At 33.4% G+C, this 19,416-nt stretch overlaps 1 protein-coding gene across 2 annotated transcripts in view; it reads right to left on the bottom strand.

Moving 5' to 3' along the window:
• palmdb (palmdelphin b) overlaps positions 1-19,416 on the bottom strand; it is a 69,244-nt gene that overhangs the window by 35,422 nt on the left and 14,406 nt on the right. Inside the window, exons 4-6 of one of the 2 annotated variants that reach the window (XM_061965965.2) lie at positions 10,995-11,125; positions 5,448-5,562; positions 1,656-1,680 (exon numbers count right to left, since the gene is read on the bottom strand). In XM_061965965.2, the coding sequence (XP_061821949.1) occupies positions 1,656-1,680; positions 5,448-5,562; positions 10,995-11,125 (271 nt within the window). The remainder of the gene's footprint in view (positions 1-1,655; positions 1,681-5,447; positions 5,563-10,994; positions 11,126-19,416) is intronic. The other variant, XM_061965964.2, reaches the window with a different exon arrangement.

The following is a 19,416-nucleotide window of genomic DNA, read 5'->3' as shown; positions in this document are numbered from 1 at the left end:
CGCCTTATATATGGGTTAATATTAATATTAATTTTCATAAAGTTTCGGTCTCGCAACTACGGTAAACAGCCGCCATCTTTTTTCCCCGTAGAAGAGGAAGTGCTTCTTCTTCTACGCAAGCAACCGCCAAGGTAAAAGCACCCGCCCCCATAGAACAGGAAGCGCTTCTTCTTCTACTGTAAGCAACCACCCGCCCGCGTAGAAGAAGAAGAAGCGCGCGGATATTACCGTACGTTTCATTTCCTTTGTGTGTTTACATCTGTAAAGACCACAAAATGGCTCCTACTAAGCGACAGGTTTCCGGTTCATGAAAAGACGCAATCTCTCCATCCGCACACGGACTACTATTTCACAGCAACTGCCTAAAGACTTTCAAGAAAAGCTGGCTACTTTCCGTGCATATTGTAAAAACAAGATAGCTGAAAAAAAGATCCGGCCAGAGAACATTATCAACATGGACGAGGTTCCACTGACTTTTGATATTCCTGTGAACCGCACTGTGGATACAACGGGAGCACGTACGGTGAATATTCGCACCACAGGGAATGAGAAGTCATCCTTCACTGTGGTTCTAGCTTGCCATGCTAATGGCCAGAAACTTCCACCCATGGTGATATTCAAAAGGAAGACCTTGCCAAAAGAGACCTTTCCAGCCGGCGTCATCATAAAAGCTAACTCGAAGGGATGGATGAAGAAAAGATGAGCGAGTGGTTAAGGTAAGTTTACGCGAAGAGGCCGGGTGGCTTTTTTCACGCAGCTCCGTCCATGTTGATATACGACTCCATGCGCGCCCACATCACGCTGGTTTTTAATATATTATTAAAGTTTGACTGACCTATCTGACTGTTTTTTTGACATTCCTTTAGCGCAGTTAGATGCGGCTTATAACACGGGGCGGCTTATAGGTGGACAAAGTTTTGAAATATGCCGTTCATTGAAGGCGCGGCTTATAACCCAGGGCGCCTTATGGTGCGGAAAATACGGTAATAAAAAAAATTACTTGAACATTGATTTAAATTGTCAGGAAAGAAGAGGAAGAAATTTAAAAGGTATATTTGTTTAAAAATCCTAAAATCATTTTTAAGGTTGTATTTTTTTTCTCTAAAATTGTATTTCTAAAAGTAATAAGAAGCAAAGTAAAAAAAAAAAAATGAATTTATTTAAACAAGTGAAGACTCATCCATTTTCTACCGCTTATTCCAAGTGAAGACCAAGTCTTTCAAATATTTTCGTGGATTTTCAAATTCTATTTGAGTTTTGTCTCTTTTAGAATTAAAAATGTGGAGCAAAGCGAGACCAGCTTGCTAGTAAATAAATAACATTTAAAAAAATAGAGGCAGCTCACTGGTAAGTGCTGCTCTTTGAGCTATTTTTAGAACAGGCCAGCGGGCGACTGATCTGGTCCTTACGGGCTACCTGGTGACCGCGGGCACCGCGTTGGTGACCCCTGCCCTAGTACATACAATAATATAAACCAAGTCATTGTATTTCATTTAGGATTATTCCATCACTAGTAAATACACACCCTTAAGGAAGACAATCATGCTGTAATAATAGCATTAAACACAGAGGTAGTACTATTTGAATACTACAATACTGCATGATATTACTGTGTTAATAATGAGAATAGTATGAGAAGAAAGAAATGGACTTACCCGTGTGGACGTCTGCTTTGAGCTCCTACATTTAAAGACACAGTGGTGCGATATCAAAGTGTTGATGCAGTATCACACTTTTGTAGTACTTAGTATCCACTTGTGTAGTCCATTCATTAGTTTTCAGCTCCTCGTCTTCAAATCAGGCGTCAGTGAGTCACTCGCCACTTCACGCCCACGCTGCACGACACCCGCATGCTAACGCTGCTACGCCCACACGTGGCAAATACTGCAATACTTCGTGGTGTTGTACTCGCGGTACTTCAAACGTGTTGATTTGTGTTTATGTGAGGACGAACTGAAACCGTGTAGGGATCTTCAAAGGCAGAATTCATGTCGGAATATTGATGACGGAAAAATGGCTGAAATGCGCATATGCTAACATGTTAGCAAGATAGCATCAAGTAGAAAAATATATTACTTGGTGTATTCTGCAAAATTTGCTAAAAAAAAAAAAAAAAACATGCTAATGTTAGCATGTTAACAGTTAGCATACTGACCAGATAACATTAGGTAAAATATATGAGTCTAAAGAAACATGTTAGCAAGATAGCATCAGGTAGCAAAATAAATGACTATTTGGTGTACTCTGCAAAATGTGCTTAAAAACATGCTAATGTTAGCATGTTAACAGTTAGCATACTGGCCAGATAACATTAGGTAAAATATATGCATCTAAAGAAACATGTTAGCAAGATAGCATCAAGTAGCAAAATAAATTACTATTTGAGGTATTCTGCAAAATGTGCTTAAAACATGCTAATGTTAGCACGTTAACAGTAAGCATGATGGCAAGATAACATTAGGTAAAATGTATAAAATCTAAAAGGTACTAAGAAACATGTTAGCAAGATAGCATCATGTAACAAAATATATTACTCTTTGGTGTATTCTGCAAAATATGCTTAAAAAAATCATGCTAATGTTAGCATGTTAACAGTTAGCATGCTGGCAAGATAACATTATATAAAATATATGAATCTAAAAAGTACATACCTAAGAAACATGTTAGCAAGATAGCATCAAGTAGCAAAATAAATGACTATTTGGTGTACTCTGCAAAATGTGCTTAAAAACATGCTAATGTTAGCATGTTAACAGTTGGCATGCTGGCAAGATAACATTAGGTAAAATATATGCATCTAAAGAAACATGTTAGCAAGATAGCATGAAGTAGCAAAATAAATTACTATTTGGTGTATTCTGCAAAATGTGCTTAAAAACATGCTAATGTAAGCATGTTAACAGTTAGCATGCTGGCAAGACAACATTAGGTAAAATGTATAAAATCTAAAAGGTACTAAGAAATGTGTTAGCAAGATAGCATCAAGTAGCAAAATAAATGACTATTTGGTGTACTCTGCAAAATGTGCTTAAAAACATGCTAATGTTAGCATGTTAACAGTTAGCATGCTGGCAAGATAACATTAGGTAAAATATATGAATCCAAAGAAACATGTTAGTAAGATAGCATCAAGTAGCAAAATATATTACTCTTTGGTGTATTCTGCAAAATGTGCTTAAAAACATGCTAATGTTAGCATGTTAACAGTTAGCATGCTGGCAAGATAACATTAGGTAAAATATATGAATCTAAAAGGTATATACCTAAGAAACATATTAGCAAGACAGCATCAAGTAGCAAAATATATTACTCTTTGGTGTATTCTGCAAAATGTGCTTAAAAATATGCTAATGTTAGCATGTTAACAGTTGGCATGCTGGCAAGATAACATTAGGTAAAATGTATAAAATCTAAAAGGTACCAAAAAACGTGTTAGCAAGATAGCATCAAGTAGCAAAATATATTAGTCTTTGGTGTGTTCTGCAAAATGTGCTTAAAAAAACATGCTAGTGTTAGCATGTTAACAGTTAGCATGCTAGCAAGATAACATAAGGTCAAATGTATGAATCTAAAAGGTATATACCTAAGAAACATGTTAGCAAGATAGCATTAAGTAACAAAATATATGACCTTTTGGCGTATTGTGCAAAATGTGCTTAAAACCATGCTAATGTTAGCATGTTAACAGTTAGCATGCTGGCAAGATAACATTAGGTAAAATATATGAATCTAAAAGGTATATACCTAAGAAACATGTTAGCAAGACAGCATCAAGTAGCAAAATATATTACTCTTTGGTGTATTCTGCAAAATGTGCTTAAAAACATGCTAATGTTAGCATGTTAACAGTTAGCATGCTGGCAAGATAACATTAGGTAAAATGTATGAATCTAAAAGGTATATACCTAAGAAACATGTTAGCAAGACAGCATCAAGTAGCAAAATCAATTACCTTTTGGTGTATTCTGCAAAATATGCTTAAAAACATGCTAATGTTAGCATGTTAACAGTTAGCATGCTGGCAAGATAACATTAGGTAAAATATATGAATCTAAAAGGTACTAAGAAACATGTTAGCAATATAGCATCAAATAGAAAAATATATTACTTGTTGTATTCTGCAAAATTTGCTAAAAAAAACCAAACAAAAAAAAAACATGCTAATTTTGGCATGTTAACAGTTAGCATACTGGCCAGATAACATTAGGTAAAATATATGAATCTAAAGAAACATGTTAGCAAGATAGCATCAAGTAGCAAAATATATTACTCTTTGGTGTATTCTATAAAATGTGCTTAAAAACATGTTAATGTTAGCATGTTAACAGTTAGCATGCTGGCAAGATAACATTAGATACAATATATGAATCTAAAAGGTATATACCTAAGAAACATGTTAGCAAGATAGCATCAAGTAGCAAAATAAATTACTATTTGGTGTATTCTGCAAAATGTGCATACAAACATGCTAATGTTAGCATGTTAACAGTTAGCATGCTGGCAAGATAACATTAGGTAAAATATGTGAATCTAAAAGGTACTAAGAAACGTGTTAGCAAGATAGCATCAAGTAACAAAATATATTACTCTTTGGTGTATTATGCAAAATTTGCTTAAAAACATGCTAATGTTAGCATGTTAACAGTTAGCATGCTGGCAAGATAACATTAGGTCAAATATATGAATGTAAAAGGTATATACCTAAGAAACATGTATGTTAGCAAGATAGCATCAAGTAGCAAAATATATTAGTCTTTGATGTGTTCTGCAAAATGTGCTTAAAAACATGGTAGTGTTAGCATGTTAACAGTTAGCATACTAGCAAGATAACATTAGGTAAAATATATGAATCTAAAAGGTACTAAGAAACGTGTTAGCAAGATAGCATCAAGTAGCAAAATATATTACTCTTTGGTGTATTCTGCAAAATGTGCTTAAAAACATGCTAGTGTTAGCATGTTAACAGTTAGCATGCTGACAAGATAACATTAGGTAAAATATATGAATCTAAAAGGTACTAAGAAACGTGTTAGCAAGATAGCATCAAGTAGCAAAATATATTACTCTTTGGTGTATTCTGCAAAATGTGCTTAAAAACATGCTAATGTTAGCACGTTAAACGGTTAGCATGCTGGCAAGATAACATTAGGTCAAATATATGAATGTAAAAGGTATATACCTAAGAAACATGTATGTTAGCAAGATAGCATCAAGTAGCAAAATATATTAGTCTTTGGTGTGTTCTGCAAAATGTGCTTAAAAACATGCTAGTGTTAGCATGTTAACAGTTAGCATACTAGCAAGATAGCATTAGGTAAAGTATATGAATGTAAAAGGTATATACCTAAGAAACATGTTAGCAAGATAGCATTAGGTAAACTATATGAATGTAAAAGGTATATACCTAAGAAACATGTTAGCAAGATAGCAGAAATCGTTCACCCTACCCTGATGATGTCCTCGGCAGTCCTCTCCACCTCTTTGAGTCTCTTCAGGACAAAGTCCTCTTTGGCGGAGATGTTGAGCTCCTCCGCTTCTAAGGCCTCCATCTCCTTTTCCATCCTGCTCAACAAAACAGCACTTTAGCAACCAATTAGCGACATCTTCTTTCCAACATGCCATTGTTGCTGGAAATGTTGTGTGAATTCTGAGGAAGCTAAGATGTTAGCAGTTAGCAGGCTGGCTAGATAAGTACCAAGAAATACCAGCAAAATAAGCTAAAAAAAAAAAAAAAAGCTAGCATGCTAACAGTGCTATGCTAACAATACCACGCTTACAGTTAGCATTAGTGAGATACCAAAATATACGACACTGAGGTGAGCGAGCATATAAGTCATAAAAATGTCAATAATATATTAATAATATTTAAACAATTACTGCATAACAAACATTCCTCTCCATAGTAAAATAAGAACAGGGCAAATTAATGTTACACAGACGTTATTTCCTGCAGAATAGTTCTTCTCTATGTTTACATTTTCACACTTTGCACTATTTTCTTACACTTTACATATTGATGATTTTTGAGATCTTATTGTTAAATTATTGTGTTGACATTTCCTTTCTGCCTTGATAGCTGATTATAATCACAGGAAGTTACATTTATAATTAAAAAGTTAAATAAAAAAAATTCTCCTGCTCCACATTTTCCATAAATCATAAAAAATGTCAATAATGATCAATATCGACTGATATATTAATATTTTTTTAAACAATTACTACATAACAAAAATTCCTCTCCATAGTTAAATAAGAATAACAGGGCAAATTAATGTTACACAGACGTTATTTCCTGCCATTAAACCTGCAGAAAATAGTTTACATTTTCACACTTTGCACTATTTTCTCACACTTTATGAAGCATTTCTGACATATTCCTTATTTCTAAGATCTTATTGTTAAGTGTTCAATGTGATTTGACTATTTTGTCGACATTGTTTGTTTTCCATGCTTGTGTTGACATTTCCTTTCTGCCTTGATAGCAGGAAGTTACATTTCAAATAAATAATATTGTTCTCCTGGTCCTTATTTTTCATAAGTCAGAAAAAATGTCAATAATGATCAATATCGACCAATATATTAATAATATTTAAACAATTACTGCATAACAAAAATTTATTTCCATAGTTAAATAAGAATAACAGGGCAAATTCATGTTACACAGACATCATTTATGTTATTTTCCTACTGCCCGAATGCAGCTGAGGTAGGCTCCAGCACCCCCCGCGACCCCAAAAGGGACAAGTGGTAGAAAATGGATGGATGGTTAAATGTTCAATGTGATTTGACTACCGTATTTTCCGCACTATTAGCCGCACCTAAAAACCACAAATTTACTCAAAAGCTGACAGTGCGCCTTATAACCCGGTGCGCTTTATATATGGATTAATATTAAGATTCATTTTCATAAAGTTTCGGTCTCGCAACTACGGTAAACAGCCGCCATCTTTTTTCCCCGTAGAAGAGGAAGTGCTTCTTCTTCTACGCAAGCAACCGCCAAGGTAAGCACCCGCCCCCATAGAACAGGAAGCGCTTCTTCTTCTACTGTAAGCAACCACCCGCCCGCGTAGAAGAAGAAGAAGCGCGCGGATATTACGTTTCATTTCCTTTGTGTGTTTACATCTGTAAAGACCACAAAATGGCTCCTACTAAGCGACAGGTTTCCGGTTCATGAAAAGACGCAATCTCTCCATCCGCACACGGATTACTATTTCACAGCAACTGATATTCCTGTGAACCGCACTGTGGATACAACGGGAGCACGTACGGTGAATATTCGCACCACAGGGAATGAGAAGTCGTCCTTCACTGTGGTTCTAGCTTGCCATGCTAATGGCCAGAAACTTCCACCCATGGTGATATTCAAAAGGAAGACCTTGCCAAAAGAGACCTTTCCAGCCGGCGTCATCATAAAAGCTAACTCGAAAGGATGGATGGATGAAGAAAAGATGAGCGAGTGGTTAAGGTAAGTTTAAGTTTACGCGAAGAGGCCGGGTGGCTTTTTTCACGCAGCTCCGTCCATGTTGATATACGACTCCATGCGCGCCCACATCACGCTGGTTTTTAATATATTATTAAAGTTTGACTGACCTATCTGACTGTTTTTTTGACATTCCTTTAGCGCAGTTAGATGCGGCTTACAACACGGGGCGGCTTATAGGTGGACAAAGTTTTGAAATATGCCGTTCATTGAAGGCGCGGCTTATAACCCAGGGCGCCTTATGGTGCGGAAAATACGGTATTTTGTTGACATTGTTTGTTTTCCATGCTTGTGTTGACATTTCCTTTCTGCCTTGATAGCTGAGGGATTATAATCACAGGAAGTTACATTTCTAATTAAATATATTTTCCAAAGGTCATAAAAAAATGTCAATAATGATCAATATCGACCGATATATTAATAATATTTAAACAATTACTGCATAACAAATATTCATTTCCATAGTTAAATAAGAATAACAGGGCAAATTAATGTTACACAGACGCTATTTCCTGGCATTAAACCTGCAGAAGATAGTTCTTCTCGATGTTTACTTTTTCACACTTTGCACTATTTTCTCACACTTTATGAAGCATTTCTTACATATTCCTTATGTTTAAGATCTTATTGTTAAGTGTTCAATGTGATTTTACTATTTTGTTGACATTGTTTGTTTTCCATGCTTGTGTTGACATTTCCTTTCTGCCTTGATAGCTGAGGGATTATAATCACAGGAAGTTACATTTCTAATTAAATATATTTTCCATAAGTCATAAAAATGTCAATAATGATCAATATATTAATAATATTTAAACAATTACTGCATAACAAACATTCCTTTCCATAGTAAAATAAGAACAGGGCAAATTAATGTTACACAGACGTTACTTCCTGCAGAATAGTTCTTCTCTATGTTTACATTTTCACACTTTGCACTATTTTCTTACACTTTATGAAGCATTTCTTACATATTCATGATTTTTGAGATCTTATTGTTAAATTATTGTGTTGACATTTCCTTTCTGCCTTGATAGCTGAGGGATTATAATCACAGGAAGTTACATTTCTAATTAAATATATTCTCCATAAGTCATAAAAATGTCAATAATGATCAATATCGACTGATATATTAATAATATTTAAACAATTACTGCATAACAAATATTCATTTCCATAGTTAAATAAGAATAACAGGGCAAATTAATGTTACACAGACGTTATTTCCTGGCATTAAACCTGCAGAAGATAGTTCTTCTCGATGTTTACTTTTTCACACTTTGCACTATTTTCTCACACTTTATGAAGCATTTCTTACATATTCCTTATTTCTAAGATCTTATTGTTAAGTGTTCAATGTGATTTGACTATTTTGTCGACATTGTTTGTTTTCCATGTTTGTGTTGACATTTCCTTTCTGCCTTGATAGCAGGAAGTTACATTTCAAATAAATAATATTATTCTCCTGGTCCTTATTTTTCATAAGTCAGAAAAAATGTCAATAATGATCAATATCGACCGATATATTAATAATATTTAAATATATTATTTAAATATTTGAGTTACTGCATAACAAAAATTTATTTCCATAGTTAAATAAGAATAACAGGGCAAATTCATGTTACACAGACATCATTTATGTTATTTTCCTACTGCCCGAATGCAGCTGAGGTAGGCTCCAGCACCCCTCCGCGACCCCAAAAGGGACAAGTGGTAGAAAATGGATGGATGGTTAAATGTTCAATGTGATTTGACTACCGTATTTTCCGCACTATTAGCCGCACCTAAAAACCACAAATTTACTCAAAAACTGACCGTGCGCCTTATAACCCGGTGCGCTTTATATATGGATTAATATTAAGATTCATTTTCATAAAGTTTCGGTCTCGCAACTACGGTAAACAGCCGCCATCTTTTTTCCCCGTAGAAGAGGAAGTGCTTCTTCTTCTACGCAAGCAACCGCCAAGGTAAGCACCCGCCCCCATAGAACAGGAAGCGCTTCTCCTTCTACTGTAAGCAACCACCCGCCCGCGTAGAAGAAGAAGAAGCGCGCGGATATTACGTTTCATTTCCTTTGTGTGTTTACATCTGTAAAGACCACAAAATGGCTCCTACTAAGCGACAGGTTTCCGGTTCATGAAAAGACGCAATCTCTCCATCCGCACACGGATTACTATTTCACAGCAACTGATATTCCTGTGAACCGCACTGTGGATACAACGGGAGCACGTACGGTGAATATTCGCACCACAGGGAATGAGAAGTCGTCCTTCACTGTGGTTCTAGCTTGCCATGCTAATGGCCAGAAACTTCCACCCATGGTGATATTCAAAAGGAAGACCTTGCCAAAAGAGACCTTTCCAGCCGGCGTCATCATAAAAGCTAACTCGAAAGGATGGATGGATGAAGAAAAGATGAGCGAGTGGTTAAGGTAAGTTTAAGTTTACGCGAAGAGGCCGGGTGGCTTTTTTCACGCAGCTCCGTCCATGTTGATATACGACTCCATGCGCGCCCACATCACGCTGGTTTTTAATATATTATTAAAGTTTGACTGACCTATCTGACTGTTTTTTTGACATTCCTTTAGCGCAGTTAGATGCGGCTTACAACACGGGGCGGCTTATAGGTGGACAAAGTTTTGAAATATGCCGTTCATTGAAGGCGCGGCTTATAACCCAGGGCGCCTTATGGTGCGGAAAATACGGTATTTTGTTGACATTGTTTGTTTTCCATGCTTGTGTTGACATTTCCTTTCTGCCTTGATAGCTGAGGGATTATATTCACAGGAAGTTACATTTCTAATTAAATATATTCTCCATAAGTCATAAAAAAATGTCAATAATGATCAATATCGACTGATATATTAATAATATTTAAACAATTACTGCATAACAAATATTCATTTCCATAGTTAAATAAGAATAACAGGGCAAAATAATGTTACACAGACGTTATTTCCTGCCATTAAACCTGCAGAAGATAGTTTACTTTTTCACACTTTGCACTATTTTCTCACACTTTATGAAGCATTTCTTACATATTCATGATTTTTAAAAGATTATTGTTAAGTGATTTTAATATTTTGTTGACCAGTCCTATATTAGTAGACTTACTAATATAATGATAACAATAATGATGTCATATTATATCTTCACATTACTCAATAAAATAAATTTTTGCAAGCCAATAATGGGCAAATAAAGTAAACATGTAATACTATTATAAAGTGATGTTTAATAACAATGTAATACTCTTATAAAGTGATGTTTAATAAAGATGTAATACTCTTATTAAGTGATGTTTAATAAGGGTGTAATACTCTTAATAAAGATGTAATAGTCTTCCACAGCACTAGGTGGCAGCAGGCAGCTAACTGCATCATGAGTGAGACATGGAAGGTTATGCTTTCAATGATAATCCAAAAACGGCTTCATTTATTTGCAGAGAAGGACTTTATAGTGTCAATATAGTTCCGTTTGCTGCCATGTGGAGAATGCTGAGCGTTGGCGGTCCTCACCTGTCAATGTGAGTCTGCAGCCGCTGACTTTGCTGCTGCTCATCCTGCGCCTGCAGCCTGCACGCCTCCTCTTCCTCTCCGGACTGTGGACTCACACCGTCCATCAGCCATTGCTCCCTCAGGGTCTTCTTCTGTGCACACAACACAAGGTCAAAGTCAACACACACCACACAAGGTCAAAGTCAACACACACCACACAAGGTCAAAGTCAACACACACCACACAAGGTCAAAGTCAACACACACCACACAAGGTCAAAGTCAACACACACCGCACAAGGTCAAAGTCAACACACACCACACAAGGTCAAAGTCAACACACACCACACAAGGTCAAAGTCAACAAACACCACACAAGGTCAAAGTCAACACACACCACACAAGGTCAAAGTCAACACACACCACACAAGGTCAAAGTCAACAAACACCACACAAGGTCAAAGTTAACACACACCACACAAGGTCAAAGTCAACACACACCACACAAGGTCAAAGTCAACACACACCACACAAGGTCAAAGTCAACACACACCACACAAGGTCAAAGTCAACACACACCACACAAGGCCAAAGTCAACACACACCACACAAGGTCAAAGTCAACACACACCACACAAGGTCAAAGTCAACACACACCACACAAGGTCAAAGTCAACACACACCACACAAGGTCAACATCAACACACACCACACAAGGCCAAAGTCAACATACACCACACAAGGTCAAAGTCAACACACACCACACAAGGTCAACATCAACACACACCACACAAGGCCAAAGTCAACATACACCACACAAGGTCAAAGTCAACACACACCACACAAGGTCAAAGTCAACACACACCACACAAGGTCAAAGTCAACACACACCACACAAGGTCAAAGTCAACACACACCACACAAGGTCAAAGTCAACACACACCACACAAGGTCAAAGTCAACAAACACCACACAAGGTCAAAGTCAACACACACCACACAAGGTCAAAGTCAACACACACCACACAAGGTCAACATCAACACACACCACACAAGGCCAAAGTCAACATACACCACACAAGGTCAAAGTCAACACACACCACACAAGGTCAACATCAACACACACCACACAAGGCCAAAGTCAACATACACCACACAAGGTCAAAGTCAACACACACCACACAAGGTCAAAGTCAACACACACCACACAAGGTCAAAGTCAACACACACCACACAAGGTCAAAGTCAACACACACCACACAAGGTCAAAGTCAACACACACCACACAAGGTCAAAGTCAACACACACCACACAAGGCCAAAGTCAACACACACCACACAAGGTCAAAGTCAACACACACCACACAAGGTCAAAGTCAACACACACCACACAAGGCCAAAGTCAACACACACCACACAAGGCCAAAGTCAACACACACCACACAAGGTCAAAGTCAACACACACCACACAAGGTCAAAGTCAACACACACCACACAAGGTCAAAGTCAACACACACCACTATTTGAATCGGCCATTAGTAGAAGGTAAACAAACATGTTTTCATTATAAATATCAATAACAACTATTTGAATCAGCCATTAGTAGAAGGTAAACAAACATGTTTTCATTATAAATACCAATAACAACTACTTGAATCAGCCATTAGTAGAAGGTAAACAAACATGTTTTCATTATAAATATCATCACAACTATGTGAATCAGCCAATAGTAGAAGGTAAACAAACATGTTTTCATTATAAATATCAATAACAACTATTTGAATCAGCCATTAGTAGAAGGTAAACAAACATGTTTTCATTATAAATACCAATAACAACTACTTGAATCAGCCATTAGTAGAAGGTAAACAAACATGTTTTCATTATAAATATCATCACAACTATGTGAATCAGCCAATAGTAGAAGGTAAACAAACATGTTTTCATTATAAATATCATCACAACTATTTGAATCAGCCATTAGTAGAAGGTAAACAAACATGTTTTCATTATAAATATCATCACAACTATTTGAATCAGCCATTAGTAGAAGGTAAACAAACATGTTTTCATTATAAATATCATCACAACTACTTGAATCAGCCATTAGTAGAAGGTAAACAAACATGTTTTCATTATAAATATCATCACAACTATTTGAATCAGCCATTAGTAGAAGGTAAACAAACATGTTTTCATTATAAATATCATCACAACTACTTGAATCAGCAATGAGTAGAAGGTAAACAAACATGTTTTCATTATAAATATCAATAACAACTATTTGAATCAGCCATTAGTAGAAGGTAAACAAACATGTTTTCATTATAAATATCATCACAACTATTTGAATCAGCCATTAGTAGAAGGTAAACAAACATGTTTTCATTATAAATATCAATAACAACTATTTTGATCAGCCATTAGTAGAAGGTAAACAAACATGTTTTCATTATAAATATCAATAACAACTATTTTGATCAGCCATTAGTAGAAGGTAAACAAACATGTTTTCATTATAAATATCATCACAACTATTTGAATCAGCCATTAGTAGAAGGTAAACAAACATGTTTTCATTATAAATATCATCACAACTACTTGAATCAGCCATTAGTAGAAGGTAAACAAACGTGTTTTCATTATAAATATCATCACAACTATTTGAATCAGCCATTAGTAGAAGGTAAACAAACATGTTTTCATTATAAATATCATCACAACTATTTGAATCAGCCATTAGTAGAAGGTAAACAAACATGTTTTCATTATAAATATCATCACAACTATTTGAATCAGCAATGAGTAGAAGGTAAACAAACATGTTTTCATTTTAAATATCATCACAACTATTTGAATCAGCCATTAGTAGAAGGTAAACAAACATGTTTTCATTATAAATATCATCACAACTATTTGAATCAGCCATTAGTAGAAGGTAAACAAACATGTTTTCATTATAAATATCAATAACAACTATTTGAATCAGCCATTAGTAGAAGGTAAACAAACATGTTTTCATTATAAATATCATCACAACTATTTGAATCAGCCATTAGTAGAAGGTAAACAAACATGTTTTCATTATAAATATCATCACAACTACTTGAATCAGCCATTAGTAGAAGGTAAACAAACATGTTTTCATTATAAATATCATCACAACTATTTGAATCAGCCATTAGTAGAAGGTAAACAAACATGTTTTCATTATAAATATCATCACAACTATTTGAATCAGCCATTAGTAGAAGGTAAACAAACATGTTTTCATTATAAATATCATCACAACTATTTTGATCAGCCATTAGTAGAAGGTAAACAAACATGTTTTCATTATAAATATCATCACAACTATTTTGATCAGCCATTAGTAGAAGGTAAACAAACATGTTTTCATTATAAATATCATCACAACTATTTTGATCAGCCATTAGTAGAAGGTAAACAAACATGTTTTCATTATAAATATCATCACAACTATTTGAATCAGCCATGAGTAGAAGGTAAACAAACATGTTTTCATTATAAATATCATCACAACTATTTGAATCAGCAATGAGTAGAAGGTAAACAAACATGTTTTCATTATAAATATCATCACAACTATTTTGATCAGCCATTAGTAGAAGGTAAACAAACATGTTTTCATTATAAATATCATCACAACTATTTGAATCAGCCATGAGTAGAAGGTAAACAAACATGTTTTCATTATAAATATCATCACAACTATTTGAATCAGCCATTAGTAGAAGGTAAACAAACATGTTTTCATTATAAATACCAATAACAACTACTTGAATCAGCCATTAGTAGAAGGTAAACAAACATGTTTTCATTATAAATATCATCACAACTATGTGAATCAGCCAATAGTAGAAGGTAAACAAACATGTTTTCATTATAAATATCATCACAACTATTTGAATCAGCCATTAGTAGAAGGTAAACAAACATGTTTTCATTATAAATATCATCACAACTATTTGAATCAGCCATTAGTAGAAGGTAAACAAACATGTTTTCATTATAAATATCATCACAACTATTTGAATCAGCCATTAGTAGAAGGTAAACAAACATGTTTTCATTATAAATATCATCACAACTACTTGAATCAGCCATTAGTAGAAGGTAAACAAACATGTTTTCATTATAAATATCATCACAACTATTTGAATCAGCCATTAGTAGAAGGTAAACAAACATGTTTTCATTATAAATATCATCACAACTACTTGAATCAGCAATGAGTAGAAGGTAAACAAACATGTTTTCATTATAAATATCAATAACAACTATTTGAATCAGCCATTAGTAGAAGGTAAACAAACATGTTTTCATTATAAATATCATCACAACTACTTGAATCAGCCATTAGTAGAAGGTAAACAAACATGTTTTCATTATAAATATCATCACAACTATTTGAATCAGCCATTAGTAGAAGGTAAACAAACATGTTTTCATTATAAATATCAATAACAACTATTTTGATCAGCCATTAGTAGAAGGTAAACAAACATGTTTTCATTATAAATATCAATAACAACTATTTTGATCAGCCATTAGTAGAAGGTAAACAAACATGTTTTCATTATAAATATCATCACAACTATTTGAATCAGCCATTAGTAGAAGGTAAACAAACATGTTTTCATTATAAATATCATCACAACTACTTGAATCAGCCATTAGTAGAAGGTAAACAAACGTGTTTTCATTATAAATATCATCACAACTATTTGAATCAGCCATTAGTAGAAGGTAAACAAACATGTTTTCATTATAAATATCATCACAACTATTTGAATCAGCCATTAGTAGAAGGTAAACAAACATGTTTTCATTATAAATATCATCACAACTATTTGAATCAGCAATGAGTAGAAGGTAAACAAACATGTTTTCATTTTAAATATCATCACAACTATTTGAATCAGCCATTAGTAGAAGGTAAACAAACATGTTTTCATTATAAATATCATCACAACTATTTGAATCAGCCATTAGTAGAAGGTAAACAAACATGTTTTCATTATAAATATCAATAACAACTATTTGAATCAGCCATTAGTAGAAGGTAAACAAACATGTTTTCATTATAAATATCATCACAACTATTTGAATCAGCCATTAGTAGAAGGTAAACAAACATGTTTTCATTATAAATATCATCACAACTACTTGAATCAGCCATTAGTAGAAGGTAAACAAACATGTTTTCATTATAAATATCATCACAACTATTTGAATCAGCCATTAGTAGAAGGTAAACAAACATGTTTTCATTATAAATATCATCACAACTATTTGAATCAGCCATTAGTAGAAGGTAAACAAACATGTTTTCATTATAAATATCATCACAACTATTTTGATCAGCCATTAGTAGAAGGTAAACAAACATGTTTTCATTATAAATATCATCACAACTATTTTGATCAGCCATTAGTAGAAGGTAAACAAACATGTTTTCATTATAAATATCATCACAACTATTTTGATCAGCCATTAGTAGAAGGTAAACAAACATGTTTTCATTATAAATATCATCACAACTATTTGAATCAGCCATGAGTAGAAGGTAAACAAACATGTTTTCATTATAAATATCATCACAACTATTTGAATCAGCAATGAGTAGAAGGTAAACAAACATGTTTTCATTATAAATATCATCACAACTATTTGAATCAGCCATTAGTAGAAGGTAAACAAACATGTTTTCATTATAAATATCATCACAACTATTTGAATCAGCCATTAGTAGAAGGTAAACAAACATGTTTTCATTATAAATATCATCACAACTATTTGAATCAGCCATTAGTAGAAGGTAAACAAACATGTTTTCATTATAAATATCATCACAACTATTTGAATCAGCCATTAGTAGAAGGTAAACAAACATGTTTTCATTATAAATATCATCACAACTACTTGAATCAGCCATTAGTAGAAGGTAAACAAACATGTTTTCATTATAAATATCATCACAACTATTTGAATCAGCCATTAGTAGAAGGTAAACAAACATGTTTTCATTATAAATATCATCACAACTATTTGAATCAGCCATTAGTAGAAGGTAAACAAACATGTTTTCATTATAAATATCATCACAACTATTTTGATCAGCCATTAGTAGAAGGTAAACAAACATGTTTTCATTATAAATATCATCACAACTATTTGAATCAGCCATTAGTAGAAGGTAAACAAACATGTTTTCATTATAAATATCATCACAACTATTTGAATCAGCCATTAGTAGAAGGTAAACAAACATGTTTTCATTATAAATATCATCACAACTATTTGAATCAGCCATTAGTAGAAGGTAAACAAACATGTTTTCATTATAAATATCATCACAACTATTTTGATCAGCCATTAGTAGAAGGTAAACAAACATGTTTTCATTATAAATAGCATCACAACTATTTGAATCAGCAATGAGTAGAAGGTAAACAAACATGTTTTCATTATAAATATCATCACAACTATTTTGATCAGCCATTAGTAGAAGGTAAACAAACATGTTTTCATTATAAATATCATCACAACTATTTGAATCAGCCATTAGTAGAAGGTAAACAAACATGTTTTCATTATAAATATCAATAACAACTATTTGAATCAGCCAATAGTAGAAGGTAAACAAACATGTTTTCATTATAAATATCATCACAACTATTTGAATCAGCCATTAGTAGAAGGTAAACAAACATGTTTTCATTATAAATATCAATAACAACTATTTGAATCAGCCATTAGTAGAAGGTAAACAAACATGTTTTCATTATAAATATCATCACAACTATTTGAATCAGCAATGAGTAGAAGGTAAACAAACATGTTTTCATTATAAATATCATCACAACTATTTTGATCAGCCATTAGTAGAAGGTAAACAAACATGTTTTCATTATAAATATCATCACAACTATTTGAATCAGCCATTAGTAGAAGGTAAACAAACATGTTTTCATTATAAATATCATCACAACTATTTGAATCAGCCATTAGTAGAAGGTAAACAAACATGTTTTCATTATAAATATCATCACAACTATTTTGATCAGCCATTAGTAGAAGGTAAACGAACATGTTTTCATTATAAATATCATCACAACTATTTGAATCAGCAATGAGTAGAAGGTAAACAAACATGTTTTCATTATAAATATCATCACAACTATTTTGATCAGCCATTAGTAGAAGGTAAACAAACATGTTTTCATTATAAATATCATCACAACTATTTGAATCAGCCATTAGTAGAAGGTAAACAAACATGTTTTCATTATAAATATCAATAACAACTATTTGAATCAGCCATTAGTAGAAGGTAAACAAACATGTTTTCATTATAAATATCATCACAACTATTTTGATCAGCCATTAGTAGAAGGTAAACAAACATGTTTTCATTATAAATATCATCACAACTATTTGAATCAGCCATTAGTAGAAGGTAAACAAACATGTTTTCATTATAAATATCATCACAACTATTTGAATCAGCCATTAGTAGAAGGTAAACAAACATGTTTTCATTATAAATATCATCACAACTATTTGAATCAGCCATTAGTAGAAGGTAAACAAACATGTTTTCATTATAAATATCATCACAACTATTTTGATCAGCCATTAGTAGAAGGTAAACAAACATGTTTTCATTATAAATAGCATCACAACTATTTGAATCAGCAATGAGTAGAAGGTAAACAAACATGTTTTCATTATAAATATCATCACAACTATTTTGATCAGCCATTAGTAGAAGGTAAACAAACATGTTTTCATTATAAATATCATCACAACTATTTGAATCAGCCATTAGTAGAAGGTAAACAAACATGTTTTCATTATAAATATCATCACAACTACTTGAATCAGCCATTAGTAGAAGGTAAACAAACATGTTTTCATTATAAATATCATCACAACTATTTGAATCAGCCATTAGTAGAAGGTAAACAAACATGTTTTCATTATAAATATCAATAACAACTATTTGAATCAGCCAATAGTAGAAGGTAAACAAACATGTTTTCATTATAAATATCATCACAACTATTTGAATCAGCCATTAGTAGAAGGTAAACAAACATGTTTTCATTATAAATATCATCACAACTATTTGAATCAGCCATTAGTAGAAGGTAAACAAACATGTTTTCATTATAAATATCAATAACAACTATTTGAATCAGCCATTAGTAGAAGGTAAACAAACATGTTTTCATTATAAATATCATCACAACTATTTGAATCAGCAATGAGTAGAAGGTAAACAAACATGTTTTCATTATAAATATCATCACAACTATTTTGATCAGCCATTAGTAGAAGGTAAACAAACATGTTTTCATTATAAATATCATCACAACTATTTGAATCAGCCATTAGTAGAAGGTAAACAAACATGTTT

This window comes from Nerophis lumbriciformis, linkage group LG07, assembly GCF_033978685.3.
Source record: "Nerophis lumbriciformis linkage group LG07, RoL_Nlum_v2.1, whole genome shotgun sequence".
In the NCBI taxonomy this organism is placed as follows: Eukaryota; Metazoa; Chordata; class Actinopteri; order Syngnathiformes; family Syngnathidae; genus Nerophis; species Nerophis lumbriciformis.
This window is presented reverse-complemented; position numbering and strand designations above follow the sequence as displayed.